The sequence below is a fragment of the Eptatretus burgeri genome, chromosome 1 (assembly GCF_056783735.1).
Source record: "Eptatretus burgeri isolate ZD-2024b chromosome 1, Ebu_testis_v1, whole genome shotgun sequence".
NCBI classification, from domain to species: Eukaryota; Metazoa; Chordata; class Myxini; order Myxiniformes; family Myxinidae; genus Eptatretus; species Eptatretus burgeri.
In genome coordinates, this window is record NC_140961.1 from 84,454,129 (window position 1) to 84,473,497 (window position 19,369).

Genomic DNA, 19,369 nt, shown 5'->3' on the forward strand with positions numbered 1-19,369 from the left:
TATCTATATATATATATATATATATATATATATATATATATATATATATATATATATATATATATATATATATATATGTCTATATATATATGTCTATATATATATATATATATATATATATATATATATATATATATATATATATATATATATATATATATATATATATATATATATATATATATATATATATATATATATATATATATATATATATATATATATATATGTCTATATATATATATATATATATATATATATATATATATATATATATATATATATATATATATATATGTCTATATATATATATGTCTATATATATATATATATATATATATATATATATATATATATATATATATATATATATATATATATATATATATATATATATATATATATATATATATATATATATATATATATATATATATATATATATATATATATATATATATATATATATATATATGTCTATATATATATATATATATATATATATATATATATATATATATATATATATATATATATGTCTATATATATATATATATGTCTATATATATATATATATATATATATATATATATATATATATATATATATATATATATATATATATATATATATATATATATATATATATATATATATATTTGTACAGGAGACTAAATTCATTAAAAAAGAACCCAGGCAATGCCGGGTGCATTCACCTCGTTTGTATATTCATATATATTTGTATTTATTTACATATATATATATATATATATATATATATATATATATATATATATATATATATATATATATATATATATATATATATATACACACACACATACACACTGTGTATATGAATATATACGTATACAGCACCATATCAGAGATTTATTACAGGACCGTGTCAGAGATGGATCAAATGCCATATCAGACATGTATTGCAGGACCATATCAGATATGTATTGTAGGAACATATCAGACATGTGTTGTAGGAACATATCAGACATGTATTACAGGAACATATCAGACATATATTACAGGACCATATCAGACATGTATTGGAAGATTTGGCATGGTTGGGGGGACAAGTCGTTGACAAGCCCCGCATTACGAAACCTGATGAAAGCCACGTTGGACCCTCTGTGGTTGAAACATGGACATTTCTGAATGTTCGTATTATTTGATAAACCATCGAGTCTATTGAGTACTTTGTTGTTTTTCAGATATATATATATATATATATATATATATATATATATATATATATATATATATATATATATATATATATATATATATATATATATATATATATATATATATATATATATACAAAAGTAATATTAAAACTAGAAGGGCTCGGTGAAACGCATACCTCCGCCAGGTAATGCCTGATCCAAGAGAACATATCGGGCCCAATACATTTTTGAATTATCATGCTATATATTGTTTTGGCCCAATCTCTCAATGGTGAAGAATCACTTAAAAATGAAATAATTATCGGATCCAGATCCGGATTCGGATCTTCGCCAAAATCGAATCAATTCCTACTTTTCACACATACAAGCTGTCCACCAAGTTTCATCCAAATCTTTTGACAACTTTTTGCGATATCGTGCTATATATTGGTTTCGCCTGACCTCTCAATGGTGAAGAATCACTTTAAAAATTGTCGGATCCGGATTCAGATCTTCACTATAATTGAATCATTTCTTCCTTGTCACACACCCAACCTGTCCACCAAGTTTCGTCAGAATCCGTCCACAACTTTTTGAGATATCCTGCAATTATAGACAAACAAGAAGAAGACGTCGTGCAGAGCGCGATACTTGCAAAATCCGAAAAACAAATTTGACCTCAAAAATAATTAGTGGTTGAATTAAATGACCAAATGTGCAAATCCTCTTCAAATTTCAAGTGAATCTGATGAAAATTGATAATTTTGTAAATTTGGCCTTTGTCGACCTTTTGGTCCATGTTGACCTCAGAAATAATTGGTGGTTGAATTCAGTGACCTGAGATATACGAGTGAATCCTCTTGAAATTTCAAGTCAATCGGATGAAAATTGAGGATTTTAGAAATCACACCTAAATTGTTGACCTTTGGCAGATGTTGACGTATTGACCTCAAAAAAACAATCGGCTTCTTCCTTATGACAAACTGTACCATGTGGTGAAGTTTCGTGAAGATTGATTTAAAATTGTGACCTGCAGGTGATACAGACAGACAGACAGACAGACAGACAGACAGACAGACAGAGAGGGGTGAAAACATAATGTCCTTCCTCTTCGGCGGCAGAGGTAATAAGTTTTGAAATTTCATGTCTTTTGGATCTTGTTCCACTTAATAATGGGAGAAAACCCAGATTCATGGAACGTGGGAGAAAAGCAAACAGCAATGGGGGCTGGGGCTTTGTTTTGATGCGTCAGGGCGGGGTTCGCGTACATTGCGGGAGATTGGGGGGCGAGAATGGGGTTAATCTCATCTGGGCGGGGTTCGCGTACATTGCGGGAGATTGGGGGGGCGAGAATGGGGTTAATCTCATCTGGGCGGGGCTGTGCGTTTGTTCCGCCTCAAACATCGCCACGTCCTCTGTGACGTAATAACTGAACATCTGCTGCTCCGGAGAGTTTGGAGATCTCCAAAGGAAGACATTACCGTGCGGTTTTTATTTATTTATTTTACTTATTTATTTCATTCTTCTTTCCGAATCCCGCAGCCATGATCCTGGTGAGTTACGTGGGGCTGAAGGTCCATCTTGATCGCTTTAGCACCGGCAGGGATCCGATCGGGTCGTGCTTTTGCTTTCCCACCAATTTCTGCGTCCGTTCGAGTGGTACACAGGGTGTAGGGGAGGTAGTGCAGTCGCGGCGCATTGATGAAGTCGAACAATGGATCCGTTTGATTGTGTTACCGGGAAGTTAAGGGAACGGGGTGGGGTGTGGAGCTAGTAGTGAAAGTAGAGACGATTTGGTGGACATTGTCGATTAGCAATGCAAGGAAAAAGGAGCGAGACCCGAGAGGTCTTCGAACATCACCTCGTGATTCTAAAAATGCCAATCGCAGGGAGTGGGAGGATTGGTTTGATCAAGATTTCTACTTTTATAAACCCAATTGGTTGTAACAAAAAAATTAATACTTATATATTTATATATACATTATTTATTTATTTTTCTGTACTGAGCGAGTTTTGAGATTGTTGCGGATAAAGGTGATTGTCCACAATTCCGGTGGAGTTTTTAACCGGCCATCTTGCGAACGTGACAGACACTGTGTGTAATGTTTATCTTTCCACTAACATTTGCCGAATAGCTCGACAATGAACCGGCGGAGTAATAATAGCGCCACGGTCACGCCTCCTGCCGTTAGGCTCCGCCCTTCGGGGGGGGGGGCACTCGAGTTGTCCCACTGGTCTAGCCAGTGACCACCTTGGGGATGAGAACCTGAGAAGTGGATCTCATCTTAATTGCTCCATCCAGCTGAATGTACCATTATGGTGTTTGCTCGCCTCCGTTTAAAGTCATTACAGAGTTAAATACCTGCAGTTGCTCCCTGTTTAACATGTTCAGAGGTGTGGCTTCACGAATGGTATTTCGTTTTGTGTGCGCTTTCATGCGAGGATCCGAACAAACAGCACCATTGGCTGTGTGCATGACTTGTGGAGGAGAGAGGGGAAAAAATTTAATCTTGTCACCTTTTAGTCGAATGCCTGTTCTGCATTATTAAACGAGAAGGGCACTCGGTAGAGCACGACCTCCGCCATGCAATGCCTTGATCCGGTCGAACATATTGGGCTCAATAATTTTTTTGAAATAATATGCTTTGTTGTATATCGTTTTTTGCCCCATCTCTCAATCACTTTAAAAATTAAAAAAAATTCTCCTTTTCAGATTCGGATCTTCAGCAAAATTGAATGAATTCGTCCTTGTCACACACCCAACCAAGCTGGCCACCAAGTTTCATCAAAATCCATCTCTAACTTTTTGACATATCCTGCAAACAAAGAAAAAAACAAGCAGTCATAGACTAGTACTTACGAAATCGTCAACTTGACCTCTGACCTTGTCTAATAAAAGCTACCTCTAGAGAAGGTAGCGAAGCAAACCAGAGCTTTCTACGATAATTCTGTACAAAACCATCAAAAATCGAATGTTTGATCTCGCTGTGACCTTGACCTTTGACCAATTTTGACCAAAATCTAATCAGCGCTAGCCATCACCCTCCTGAATCACGTGGTGTAATTTGACATTGGTAGCTTCTTCCGTTCTCAAGTTATAACTTTTTTTTGGATGTTTGACCTCACTGTGACCTTGACCTTTGACCGATTTTGACCAAAATCTAATCAGCACTAGCCATCACGCTCCTGAATCACGTGGTGTAATTTGACATTGGTAGCTTCTTCCGTTCTCGAGTTATCGTGCCTACAAACACACACACACACACACACACACACACACACACACACACACACAAACAGAGGATGGAAGTCATCAATATACTTACGAAATCTTTAGATTTCGTAAGTAACAAGAATGAAAAATCACTCATAGAGTGACAACTTGGCGAAACGGAATGGCACTCGGAAGAGAACATACCTCCGCCAGGCTGAATAATTTACCTTTTGTATCCCACTGATAGGTCGGATCTGAATCCGGACCGTAACCAAAATCGAATCGGCTTGTTCTTTTCACCGAATCAACTCTTCCACCTCGTTTTGTCACAAGTCGTCCACAACTTTTAGAGATCTCGTGTAATTCATAGTTTTTGGCCCCATCTCTCAGTGGTAAAGAATCACTCAAAAAAAACTCTCAGATCCAGATGCGGATTCTGATCTTCATAAAAATCGAATCAATTTGTCGTCCCAACATGTCCACCAAGTTTAATCAAAATCCGTCCACAACTTTTTGAGATATCATGCAATATCGTTTTTATCTCCATCTCTCAATGGTGACGAATCACTTAGAAATTAAACAACTGTCGTATCCGGATCCTGATTCGGATCTTCACCAGAATTAAGTGTGGCTGTCCTTGGCCGGTCAACGACACACACAATAAATTTCAGAACAATTGCTTGAAAACTGTGGCCAAAAATCGTGTGACAGACAGACAGACAGACAGACAAACCCTACAGACCAACATACTTGGCAAAAAAAAATTTCATCGAGTAAAGATGTCGTGCATAGCACGATACTTGCAAAATCCAGAAAACAAATTTGACCTTAACCCTTTGAACTCTAGCAAACGTTCTCACCAGCCGCGATTCAAACCTCCATCTATCTCAGCAGCCGGATTTTTCTCCAGGGAGCCCAGGGTTGAGGAGCCAAAACCCCAAGGAGTTCAGGGTTCAAAGGGTTAAACGTAATTGGTGTTTGAATTAAATGACCAAATATGCAACTCCTCTTCAAATTTCAAGTCAATTGGATGAAAATTCACACTCTTAGAAATTTGGCCAATGTCGACTTTTTGGCTGATGTTGTCCTCAAAAATAATTGGTGGTTGAATTAAATGAACAAAATTTCAAGTCAATCGGATGAAAATTAACGATTTTAGAAATTCGGCCTATGTTGTCCTCAAAAATAATTGGTGGTTGAATTAAATGAACAAAATTTCAAGTCAATCGGATGAAAATTAACGATTTTAGAAATTCTGCCCATGTTGTCCTCAAAAATAATTGTTTGCGTTCAGTGACCTGAGATGGAAATCCTGTTCATATTTCTCGTCAGTTGGATGAAAATTGAGAATTTTAGAAAATTTCTCCCAAATTGGCCTACGTCGACCTTTTGCCCTATGTTTACCTCAAAAATAGGTGTTTGAATTCAGCGACCTGACATGAAAATGCTCTTCAAATTTCAAGTTAATTGGATTAAAAATGAGGATTTTAGAAATTTGACAAAGCTGTTGACATTTGCCCTATGTTGACCTTTTGACCTTAACAATAGGCTCCTTGATTATGACAAACTCTACCATGTGAAGATCGGTTTAAAATTGTGACCTGTAGGCGACAGACAGAAACTGAACCTCCTTCCACCTTTGGTGGTGTCGTAAATTAGGACGTGGGTTAATTTCATGCAGCAATTGTATAACCTCGAGCAGTTTGTTGGGAGGTATAAAGTTGATTCTTCTTTCAAATCTGATGTTTTCTAGCTAAGATTATTCAGATGCACTCATGCTTTACAATGAAAAGGTGTAAGAAATAGTCCCAGTAATGTAACTGTGTATGTATCCAATTGTTACAACATACCGCCACCATCCAGATTTTATGTTTAATATTTAAACTGTATGCCAAGAATATGATTGGCTACTCCGTTGGATACAACTTTAGAGGTTGTCGTCCATCCCATGTTCAAACTATGGTACTCTCTTTAGTGGTTGAAGTTGATTTTCAAGTTGTCGACATTTTAATAGTGTCACAACTGTCTGCTTGGGTTGACGTGTTGCTGCACTGTGCCAACAACACATCGTTAATAGTATCCAATCTTTGGCAAGAAAACAAGTCTTTGCAAGAAACAGAAATGCACAATGTTAAATTTATCATTGAAATATGTTCCTTGTTGCACAAGTTATGAAATTTTGGCAGGTTCTCTCCCATACCACTAGCACAACTCTGACCGCTTCCATTTGCGTGGTTGCTGTCCCTAATTTTTAGGGTGGTGGGCTTGGGATCCGAGGGTCCTGAGTTAAAATCCCACTCAGACGTTGAATTAATACCAGGTGGGGTTCAGCCTGTCAACATTCCAAGGTCGACAAAATGAGTACCAGCTTGCTGGGATGATTGAGCCATTCGAGTATCCTGCGTCGGAGTGGCGACCCGTCCTGGATTGTGCCCAATATCCCAGGTGACTGCTTTGGCAGCACTTACGCTCTGTGCAGAGTATGGTCCCAATGGATGGATGGACGTACCCAATCTGATTGCCTTCTTCTAAAATCCTCAAATTTCATCCAATTGACTTGAAATTTGAATACGATTTGCATATTAGGTCGGGGAATTCAACCACCTCGTACTTTTGAGGTTATCTTCGGTCAAAAGGTCAACATAGGCCATAAAGTCAACCCAAAATAGGCCAATTTTTATATTGTTTCTAAAATTGTCAATTTCCATCCAATTGACTTGAAATTTGAAGAACATTTTCATGCCAGGTCGCTGAATTCATCCGCCTATTAATTTTGAGATCAACTTAGGCCAAAAGGCCAATTTGGGCCAGATTTTTCTAAAATCCTAAATTTTCATCCGATTGACTTGAAATTTGAAGAGCATTTGCATGTCATCAAGTCACCGAATTCAACCACCTATTAATTGTAAGGTCAACATAGGCCAAAAGGTCAACATAGGCCAAATTTGTAAAACCTCAATTTTAAACAAATTAACTTGAAATTTGAAGAGCGTTTTCATTTCATGTCATTGAATTCCACCACCTACTAATTTTGAGGTAAACATCGGCCAAAAGGTCAGAATGGGCCAAAAAGGCCAGTTTTCTAAATCCTCAATTTTCATCCGATCGAGTTGAAATTTGAAAAGGATTTACATTTCAGGTCACTGAATTCAACCACCTATTATTTTTATGGTCACCATAGGTGAAAAGGTCAACAAAGACCAAAAGGTCAACTTGGCCAAATTTCTAAAATCCTCAATTTTCATCCAATTATCTTGAAATTCGAAGAGCATTTGCATATCAGGTCACTGAATTCAACCACCATTAATTTTGAGGTAAGCATCGGCCAAAAGGTTAAATTAGGCCAAAAAGGCCAATTTGGGCCAAATTTTCTAAAACTCAATTTTCATCCGATTGACTTGAAACTTGAACAGAATTTGCATATCAGGTCAATGAATTCAACTACTGATTCATTTTTAAGGTCAAAAGGTCAACACAGGCCTAATTTCTAAAATTGATAGATAGGGCCAAAAACTAAATATATCACTATGTCTAAAAAAGTTGCGGACGAGTTATGACAAAACAAGGTGGATGAGTTGAATAGGTGACAACAACAAGCGGATTGGATTTTGGTTCAGATCCAGCCCATCAGTGGGATACAAAATGTAAACTATTCCACCTGGCAGAGGTAGGCGCTCCACCGAGTGCCATTATACTTTGTGATGTTTTGCCAAGTTGTCAGTCTATGAGTGATTTTTCATTTATTTATTTATTTGCTTGCTCGACTAGAACTTATTTATCCACATCATTTGCCCTGCCAAGTCCATTACAAATCCATGATGTCTCCCCGTTCTCCAGGACCTTTATCTCCCTCTTCTCCAGGGTGTGCTACTATCCCTGGTCGTGGTGGTTATAACTGCGCTCGGACTCCTCTTTCGGTCTTGGATAAACGCCCCTCGTGGACCACCTCAAACATTGGCGGACCCATCGGTTCCTCATCATTTGCGTCTCGTCGATAAAGAGGTAACGTGTGAATGTGTCCAGAAACGTAAGCTCCTTGTGAAGCTCAACCATTGGCCTCCAATTAATTTCTGGATGAGACTGATAGCTGTGCAAACTCTGCTTTATGACCTTCACCAGAGGAGAGGGTATTGCATTTGGGTCCGTTTGTCTGTCTGTCCGCACAGAACGTGTCGCATTGACACGAAAGTTTCACCATAGGAGCGACTACTCGTGTAAAATGTTTCAATGATAATTATGACGTGATAGGTCAGTGGTGTGGCAGTCATGTTGGAAAAAAGGAAAAACTTTGGACCTCTTTATCTCTGAAACTGCATGAAGGAAAAAATTGAAACATGGCACATGTCAAGTACTCATCATGGGGAATATGAATTTTTTTGTATGATGTCAGAGGTGCCTTTGTTATGACGTCATTGTATCTATCTCTAATTCCAGCAATCTGTGTGTGTGTGTGTGTGTGTTTGTCTGCCACCGCCGTTTCTCGACGACCGCCAGTCCCATCTGATTGAAACTTGCCAGGAATATTCCCGGGGCCCCGAGGATGTGCCTTTCAAGGTTTGATGTCAATCGGACGAGCGGTTCCCAAGTTACGGCCATTTATCTGTCGACCAATGACAAGACACAGTGCTATGACGTCACGAATGACGTCACAAGTCATGTTTACTTATTTATTTATTTTTCCACGATTGACGTCACAGTTCTTCTTCTTCGTTTGGTATGACGTCACAATCGATGCTGGGGACCCGAGTATGTGCCTTTTCAAGGTTTGATATTAATCGGACAAGCGGTGCACAAGTTATGGCCATTTATTTACCAAACCAATGACAGGACACGGTGCTATGACATCACGAATGACGTCACAATTAATGTTTATTTATTTCTTTATTTATTGCTTTTTGTGAATACATTTACATTTGTGAATACATTTACAGAGAGAGGGGCGAGAGAGGAGGGGGGAGAGAGGAGGAGGGGAAGAGGGGGGAGAGAGGAGGGTGAGAGAGCGGGCAAGAGAGGGGGTGGTGAGAGTGTGGGTGAGAGAGAGGGGCGAGAGAGAGGGACCCATGAGAGAGGAGGGGGAGAGAGGGGGGTGAGAGTGGGGGCGAGAGAGAGGGGCAAGAGAGGAGGGGGATAGAGGAGGGCGAGACTAGAGAGGAGGGGGAGAGAGGGGGGCAAGACTAGGGTGGAGAGAGGGGGGTGAGAGAGAGGGGGCGTCACAATTCTTATTCGCTTGATATGACATCACAATTGACGCTGGGGACCTGAGTATGTTTCCCAGGTGTTTCCCAAGTTATGGCCATTTATGATACGGTTGGTCCAATCTAATTGAAAAAATGCCCCAATCCAGTCGTTGTTTACGAGAGCAAAGGAACGAAGCTGCACATACTGGCATGCCTCACCCGCGAGAGAGGGTACTGGCACGAGAGAGGGGGAGATAGGAGGGGGCGAGAGAGGGGGTGGGGGTGGGGGCGGGTAAAAAAATGCCCCAATCCAGTCGTCGTTTACGCACCTACGGGCCCGCACTAGTACATAGAATGCTTCATCTAATCATTATGAATTTTTTTAGGGTCATCTCGGGATAAATTGATCCACAGGAAAAAAAATTAATGACATTGGTCACGTGGTTCGGCAGCCATATTATTTTTTTTATTTTTATTTTTTTTAACCTTCAAAAATCTTCTCTGAAATGGCTGAACAGATTGAGGCAAAACTTTTCAAGTATGACCGCCTATCCATGAGGAAAAAAATGTTCTCACATATGATATCATGGGTCACAAGGTTTGGCAGCCATATTGCATTTACCCTAAAACCTATAAAAAAATCTTCTCCAGAACGACTGGACAGATCGAGGGGAAACTTCACAAACATAATCCCCAAGCCTTGGGGATACCAGAAGAGTCATGAATAATTGATAGGTCATGTGGTCTGGCAGCCATATTGAATTGAGCAAAAATCTTTAAAAAAAATTATTTCTTAATTTTTGATCGGATGCATGGTCTGGCAGCCAGAAATATGAATTTTTTTTTGATCTGGGTTCCTTTTCAAAAAATTTTAAGTAAGGCTTACTTGGCTGCTTTCAATGGTTTTCTGTTCTTTTTGCATATGGCAGCTTGGCTGCTGGGTAGCTATCCTTTCTTGGAACACGGCTGTGCCACTGATGCTGTGCCTCTCTACCAGTGCACTGGTAGTCATTCTGCCAACCTCAGAAGAATGACAGGCTGAGTTGACCCCACCTTGTGTTAATTCAGCAACGAACGGGACTCAAATTCAGGACCCTAGGATCCCAAGCCAGCCACCCTAGCCACGAAGCCAACACCAGGCTTGCCTAATTTGAGGTTAGAGGAGTAGCAGCTGAAACCTGAATCCTATCCAGGTTCCTCCTGATGACTGCATCTTTGCTTCTTTGCTTTTTTGCTTGTTCAGGTTCCTTGTGATGACTCCAATGCAGGAATGTACCTATTTGGTCTTCAATTTGATTTGAATTGAATTTATTTTAATCCCATTGTAAATTCAATTGAATAATAAATGTCATGGGTCAGAGTCAGATGTCCGATCAAAGCGGGGTTGCATCAAAGCATGACGTTTTGGTATCCAGTCATCACTGAGAGCAGTTATAAAGTAGCACTGATAGTTATGTCTATTATTAATTATGTAACACATCAGTTACACATCAGTACACAAACACCACACAAAATACATAACACAACACTCCACAAACACCGCACAAAACAAGTCCTGGCGAGTGTCTGCAATCTCTGATTGCTCATTTTCTTGTTGGGGGATGTTTCTAACTTTGCAACTTGGGGTTCCAAGTTTCTATTCCTGACTCGTAATTATTGTGGCTGTTTGATTTGAAGATCAATGCAACACTTTTCATTGTTGAAACTGCTTTGTGATGTCAATTTGTAGTTTATTGGCAAAGTTTAGCAAAAAATGTGCAGTTGTACATTTGAAATTGCTTTTTATATTTTTTGCCAAAGATAGTTTATTTTTTCATTTAAAATGGCATGTTCTACAAATGTATGTATGAAACCCCAATAATAAATAAAACCTTTAATACTTTCTCAGGTCGTCAACAAGCACGTGAAGCGGCTGCGATTTGCTCTGCCTTCACCTGACCACATCCTCGGTGTACCACTGGGTATGTAACTATGTCGTCCACAATTTATACTTGAGTTATCTCATAAGTTTTGACTGCTGCTGTGCATGCGTGCGTTCATGCAGGTGTATAGCTTCTATAATGTTGATGATTAATTATTTGCCTGTATTTTGGCAAAGGGCTGTTTGAAGAATGGATGGGTGTGGATTGAAAAGAGAATGTGACATATTTGGATAAGCATTATTTCATTTTTTTTTCCATATGTTCTTTTCAACTTAATTTTTTTTGCATATTTCTGAATTGGAAGCTGAACAGTCAAGCTGGTTTGTGCTCTTTGTTGTCAACTTTATCGTAGGTCAAGATATCTGATTTTCATCCTTTATGGCAAACTTTTCTTTGCATTAAAAGCTTTGTTGGACTTGTTCCACGTCGAAGGCAAGCGACTGCTGACATCAGCTCACCAACTTTTCTAATTCATCTAAAGATCAAAGTCTAAACAACCACTTAGAACATATCCTTCAACCTTGGTAACTGTTTGCTTCCTTCCATCCTTCATTAAAGAGCACCAGGGAAAATGTATTAAGTCATTGGTAATGATCAATTATTTTGATCTGTGATCATTCAGAGGTCTGTGTACAGTTCATGAAACTTGTTCAGCTGATCATATTGCCAAAGTAGAATGGCATTTGATGGAGCGCATACCTCCAGCAGGCTGAACAGTTTATGTTTTATATCCTACCAATGGGCAGGATCTGGATCTTCACCAAAATCAAATCAAATTTTGTCCTCGTCACACACCCAACCAACCTGTCCACCAAGTTACATCTGAATCTGTTCATAACTTTTTTTGAGATACCATGTTCAAAGACAGATGGATAAACAGTGGTGAAAACATAACCTCCATCCACATTCAGTGGTGGAGGTAACAACTGTTTGATTGTGCTTTACCAGACTGAGTCCTTCTTTGACTGTTTGTTTGTAAATGCTTGTTGTGGAACGCCTTTATCCAGTGTATTAAAGTACATCTTTGGGTCCCACTTTGTCTTAATATGGTGAAGGAAGAGTGATTAATTTATCACGACTAATATTTGAAGTGAGAATAATGCAAGATCATTGGTATCTCCCACAATGAAGGTCTCTGGATCTCTTTCACATCACAGACAAGTGGGTGGTTTCTGGCTTTGTACTTTCTGCTCTTTCCATGCTCTGTCCCTCCCAGGTTTCTGCATGTTTCCCAGTCTGCCAGTCACTCTCTCCTGATTATTTTCCCAAAATCCAGCCTAACTGCTCACCGACACTCATTTTTTCCTCCCCCCCTCCCAACCTGTGAAACCAACTTTCTCTGTCTCATCAATCTCATTCTTCCCTCCAGGACTTCAAGACAGTTGTTCACCAACATCTCGGGTCACTCCCCCCTCCCCCATCCACTACAATGATCTTTTTGACTCCTAATAACCCTTTGCAAGCCAACCTCTCTTGGTTTCCAGTTTTCTCTCCGCTTCAGTGACTTAGTTTGTGGCTATATCCATTTTGCTCACCTCCTGTCCCCTTGCTCTCATGCTTTCCCACATACCTTATCCCTCCAAGTGTCCCTCTCCCTATTTTTTTTAAACAATTAATTTTTTTTTTAAACCTGAACCATGCTGTTGCTGTGTTCCCTTCTCTCCTTCTCTTTCTACTGTTCTTATTATTACATCCTGATCTATCTTGTGTTGCAACTCCTCCACGAGCCTTGACACTGTATACCAAAAAAAGAATATCTAATCCAGTTTTGTCAGCCTCATCCACAATGTCCAGCAACCCCAAATAGGCATATCATTCGGGTGAGCTCTCGTTTTGGATTTCTTTGCGTTAGTCTGGTTTGAGCTCTTAAGATGTGACAGAAAAAATACTGATTTGTAAATCTATGAAACTGACTTTCATTTGGTGGATGCTGTTAGTCTTAATTTTAGTTATGTTGTAGGTCAGTTTGTGGAGCTGACTGCTGATATCGGGCAGCGTCGTACCTCCATCAGTCGTTTCCCCATCTCCAGCCCTCGTACCAAAGGATATGTGGACTTCCTTTTCAAGGTGATAAATGTCAGTTGAGGGGAACACTAAAGTAGAGATTTTAAGATTGCATTTTTACAGTCTTGAATGTTTTGTTTTTGCTGGTTTACCTTTTTGATTATAGGTTTGTAGTCTGTAAAGATAGCTAATTGGAGGTATGCACACACTCCACTGAGCTGTTTAGTCAAGGTTTGAATCTCAAAACTGTTAACCGGTGGTTTGCATGCATGCAGGGTGAGGCATCAATATGCACCCTCACCCCTCCCCCCTCCGTTGGAAGGACATTGAGCCAGAAGACCCATCTGCTCACACTGTTCATTGGACGTAAAATATCCCATGTCTTTCACGAAGAGTAGATGACTTATTGCAGTCACCCTAAACATGTTATAAATTACAATTCTGACAAACTGCTGGGAGGGCAACTGTAAACCATTCAGCTCAACACTTGCCATAAGGCTGTTACAGCAGAACTGACACTGTCAAGAATATGGTACATTGATGAGTACTGGGTACCTCAGGTAGCAAACCTGCTTTGAGCTTTCTTTTCTGAGTTTGGATTCTCTTTCATCCATGACAAACTTATCCTCATGTTTTGTAAACGACATGTTAAATCATAAACTACACTGCTCTTTTGAAATCCATGCAATGTAAAATGTGACTTAAAGTCCTCAACTCTAAGATGTTAAGTACTCCACTCAACCAAGAACTCCAACAAAATGGTTGAAGAAAGTTTTAAAAACGAAACGTTAATTTTTTTTACATGTATCTATCTATGCCGAAGTGATGGGTTGTATCATGAAAGAAGATCTTACAAAAAAGGGAAACGTGGTGTAAAATTAAATTGCACATTTTCAGCAAGCGAACCACCACCCGAGGTACCACATGGCCAAAAGCAGGTGAATGGGCCCTGAACTTTGTTCAAGTTAATTGATACATTCAGGAACGGTGCAAATATTGTAGAGCACTCACCAAGTGGCTTCTGCACTCCAACGAAACGGTTGATAAGAAATGATTGTCTTGGTAAGCGATTAGCGATCGCTGATTGGTCTTTTAAACCCATGCAACCTGAAACCCCCAAGCAATGTCCGAATTGGACAAAAGAACACTTTTTTTTGTCAGCAGTCGGAACTGCTGCTGAAGTCAATGAAGAAGTTTAAATTTTGAAATTCGGCTGAGATCGAGATTTTTGAGCTTGTGGCATGTGGGGAAATTTAATAAAGCCACATACACTGGCGTCTCCAGGCATTTATAGGCGTTGCAAATGTATCCAGTAATTCGTAGATATGATGATCAGGCATTCGATAATATGAGTGAGGAAAGTGAAAGAAAAACTTTATCTTCTTACTATAATTCATCATCCGTCGGTCTGTCTGTTCCCAGGTACCGCAAAAACGGCTGAACCGACCACAACCATTTTTGGGGTGTGTAATCCTGGAACCCCCTGGAGTAAAATAGGCATAAATATAATAACCTGACTCCCTTGACGGTTCCTGTGGCGGGTGCTTCCAGTTAAGAAAATGTCACAGCCTTTTCCCAGTCTTGGCATTGTTGAGCATGCCCCAAAAAATGGTAAATTAAGACCCCAGCAAGCTGACAGAGGGCTGACCAAGAATGACATCTTGATAAAGGATAATTAAATAAGGCCGTTAATTATCCTGAAAAGGGATGTTTCAATTGACCCTAACACCCAATTTTCATTCATGTCCTCCCTTGGAGTTCCTTTGGTAAGCATGCAAATTTTCAGGCTGCTAAGTTTCATGGTTTTGGAGTTATGGAGGAGACACATTGACACACACACACACACACACACACACACACACTGACATTTATTAATATGGATAAACAATGCTGGGATATTCATACTTTCTTGTAACATAGTCTGTACATCTTGTAGACACCATCATTGCCACGTGATGATAAATTTGACTGTCATTGGAGTAGTGAGCCATCGTCAAGGATATTCTTCATTTCTCCTTCTGATGGCGGAGGCATGTCGGCACCTCTCCCTGCAGTCCAAATTGTGTCAGCAAATGCTGGCTTGTTTGCCTCTTGAAGAAGCCCCAATGATTCAAATAAAGATGACCGTTGGCTGCACAGCTCATATTTGAATACATCTGCTCTATTGTCAGTGACTTCAGTGGCAGCTGTAACCAAACGCTGAAAGAGCAATTGGATCCACAAGGATGGGTTCACCGTCAATTTTAGCAGAAACCTTATTGGCCATGGTAACAACACGTTCCTTTTTCTTGAACGTATAGTCCATAACATTGTTCCCCACCATTGATTCAAGGATTTCACAACCCACTTCTTTTGCTTTGTCCACATTTAGTTTTGTCAACTGTAACACCAGTGACGATATTACGCAGATTTACATCTGCACAGAAAGGATTCCGATCCAGAAGAAACTCAAGGAGCCAAGTTGTGTCACTGTTATCTCTTGCCTGCCTTGGTTTTGTCATATTTTTCTGTTGCTCGCTTGTCGGATATTCTGCATCCGTTACCTCCTGCATGGCATCATTCAAATTCCGCACATAGACAGGAGCCATTGTGTCTGTTGAGACTCCGCCATTCCCTAATCATGTGTAAGTCCTCCTGTCGTTTCCCTGGTTCTCAGTAGCACTTGTTCGATAATCAAATCTGATGATATCAGTCGTCTCGTCAAATTACATAGTGCCCAGTTTGGAAGAAAGCAAACACATCCGGATGCTGGCTCTCTAGTTGGATCATCAGTTGTAGGTAAATGTGCACAGATTTTGCATACAAATTGTTCCCCGAGCAGCTGTGAAATACTGCAGCATTTCTTCAAGCGACTGGAGACGAAGTTCCCTTCCCAATTTCCCGTTCTTTCTGACTTTGTGAGTTGGCGAAGCACATCAGTCATCTTCATGTATTCCAACCAAACGTCCAGTATGATGACCAGATATTGCAGCCTTTTAATCATCTGTTTTTTGTTGGACCTCGTCAAGTGATACTTGTAAACAGACTGTATCTGCTGAAAGTTCACCAGCCATAAGTTTTTCATGGAGCTGGACTGCTACGGTCAAGTCTTCGTCGATGTCTTCTGCTGTAACTGGAACATATTCGGGATTAATCTCTGAGATTGAGATGGAGAGGTCTGTTGGAGTGAGTGTATTCTGCCTCTCTTCAGCATTATCCTCAGCCACAAATCGATCCTTAGGTGGATTGGTTGTTACCGTTGTATTTCCGACTTCAGTATTTTCAGTCATGTGGGGGTCCTGAAGGGGGAAATTGAACTATTTTTTGTCGCAATCGTTGCATTCAGAGCACTATGATCAAGAAAATGTTATGTTTCTGCTCTCACCACATCTTTGCAACTGATCATGTGCCCCACTAGGTTTGAAGCATACGCAGTCTCCAGCAGTTCTTGAAGGCCTGACACTAACATCGCATGTCCTATGTAACCTAGGAAGCTCATATTGGTGTGGAAACAATCTAAGCAAAGCACAAACGAATGCATCTCGCTGTTAGATGGTTCACTGGCCAAAATGGTGTTAGTTTCTCACAATAAAGGTTGAACAAAGGTGTGGTTAGGTGTTACATGGTAGCATTTGTCCTCTGCACACACAAATTGTAGTGTTGAGTCGACAACTTGTGCCACTATCTTTCATGTCTATCATTGGAGGATATGTAATGGATGATTGGCCTGGGTGACTTCCTTGACTGACAGCTTGCATCATTCCTGACCACCAAGGCTTGGGTGAATTCATTGGCCATGCAATGTTCCAGAGAACATCTACTTTCTGTGTTGGGTCACCATAGTGGAAATTCTGCAGTTATTTGTAGGCCAGCGATTGGTCACTATTGGATGGTGTGTTGAAAAATATTGGATGGTTTTAAGCATTATATGTCAATCTTCTTGAGTGTTGATACATTTTCTGCTATTAGAGAACATCTTGGCACTGGTATTTGTCGTTTGGTTCCAGGCATCACTGCAACTATGATTCCCTCATTCCCATTCCATGGAATGTGTTGAATCCATCTAGTGTTCTCGCACTGTGGTCAGCGTTGTCCGCCATGAACTGAACAAAGTGATTAGGACCAACTGCCTCATGCACATCTTCTCCGTGTCAGTCTGTCAGCTTTGGCACTTCATGAAAAGTGTTCAGGATACTTGATGCTGGTCCTGGTAAAAGCCCTTACACATTGTTACTTGGGCAGTGTATAAACAACAGACTGCTGCCTATCTTCACAAGGCAAGTAGCACCTCTCGGCTCAAAATACTTTCAACTGTGGCTTTGGTCATTCTACACTGAAGGGAACACTTGTAGGGAGGGCATGGTGATTGTGAATATGAAGGCTACCACATTAACCAAGATGATCCTGAGATAGCTGTTCATGAGGTCTAAGTTGCGGAGCACCACCGCTGCCTCCTGCGTCCATACTCCATGCCAACTGACTGATGATGCCATTTCACCAAATTTGAGCTTTATCCAATCTTGCATCTGGGTTATTGTTGTACTTAATTTTGCTTGTGCTCCCATGATAGCTCCAGGGTATCGCTCTTTATCTGCATGTCAAGAACCACTGGCCTGTCTTCTCTTGCAGCAATTATGTCCAGTTTTCAGATCCCTGCTGAGGTGGGGATCCTCAGATCCTCGAGGTAGAGACGTGTATGTTTGTTGCTTGAGTCGACCGCACCTGAAGTGAGTCACCTCACAATGCCGTATTACCCTGGCACTGGCACTGGTCCTCCTGTTACCCTGGCACTGGTCCTCCTGCATGCCTGTGAGATATGGGACAAAGTTTTTTTTTCATGCGGGATCCTGTATTCGTCAGCCCCTTTTCTGCAATGGGCTACTCTGAATTTCTGTAACCAATTTGATTGCCTTCTCTGCATTGCTTTAACTGCAAAGATAATGTGGTTGTTGCTGGGACCCGAGGAAAATTCCAAATTTCTGCCCCAACCTAGAGGGGCAATGAATCAGTGGCACAGTCGGTCAGGTCTGGTCAGTTATGGGAGCTTGCGTGTCGCTGCGTCCGCTTTTCGCCAAGATTGAGATACTCCTGGGGCCTCCGTCTGGCCATCCTCCAGGCAGATGTCTGGCCCATCCACATCTCCTTGAGATGCTGATCAACCTGCTGTAACCACAAGGCAGGTGGTCAGCCCATTGGCCTCCTCCACTCATGAGACTCCCTCGCTGAGAGAATCTGGTGAGCAGGATCAGCATCAGGAAAATGAGCCAGATGTCCATACAGCCATAGCTGATGCTCACGGACTATGCAGGTAACAAATCTCACTTGAGTCTCTCACAGCAACCGGTCGTTGGACACAAAATCCGACCAGCGATAGCCAAGGATTCTCCGAAGAGTCCTGGTACCAGAGATATTAAGTCTCCATCACAGATGCCTGGTCAGAGTCCAAGTCTCACATCCATAGAGCAAGACTGCAAGCACCAAGGACCTGAAGACTCAGACTTTCCTCTTCCTGCACAGGTACCAACAGCACCATACCCCATGATCCGGTGAATCCATGACTCCCCAGGCCCGACCCAGGCATTTATTGACCTCTGGCTCACAGCCACCACAGACATGAATATCACTGACCAGGAAAGTGAATCTCTTCGAGACCTCAACATCCTCACCACAACAGGTCCAGACAAGATAGCAGCGTCCAAGATGTTCTTGAAAGCCTGTATCTTATTTTTGACCCAGGAATCCCAAAATCCCAATGGCTCCGACTCCGCATTCAGCACCGCGAGGGCCCCCACAAAGATATCCAGAGTCTCTGCAAAGATGACTGCATCATCTGCAAAATGAATCTCAGAGACCTTGACATTCCAAAACGATGCACTGCAGCTTGATCGCTCT

The 19,369-nt window shown here is 40.5% G+C and overlaps 1 protein-coding gene across 2 annotated transcripts in view; it reads left to right on the top strand.

Moving 5' to 3' along the window:
- Positions 1-2,569: 2,569 nt before the first annotated feature.
- The window catches only part of LOC147034881 (NADH-cytochrome b5 reductase 1-like), a 33,873-nt gene continuing 17,073 nt past the window's right edge, over positions 2,570-19,369 (top strand). Inside the window, exons 1-4 of one of the 2 annotated variants that reach the window (XM_085890519.1) lie at positions 2,570-2,734; positions 8,233-8,397; positions 11,461-11,533; positions 13,455-13,561. In XM_085890519.1, coding sequence (XP_085746645.1) covers positions 2,726-2,734; positions 8,233-8,397; positions 11,461-11,533; positions 13,455-13,561 — 354 coding nt within the window. In that variant the 5' untranslated portion in view covers positions 2,570-2,725. The remainder of the gene's footprint in view (positions 2,735-8,232; positions 8,398-11,460; positions 11,534-13,454; positions 13,562-19,369) is intronic. The other variant, XM_085890526.1, reaches the window with a different exon arrangement.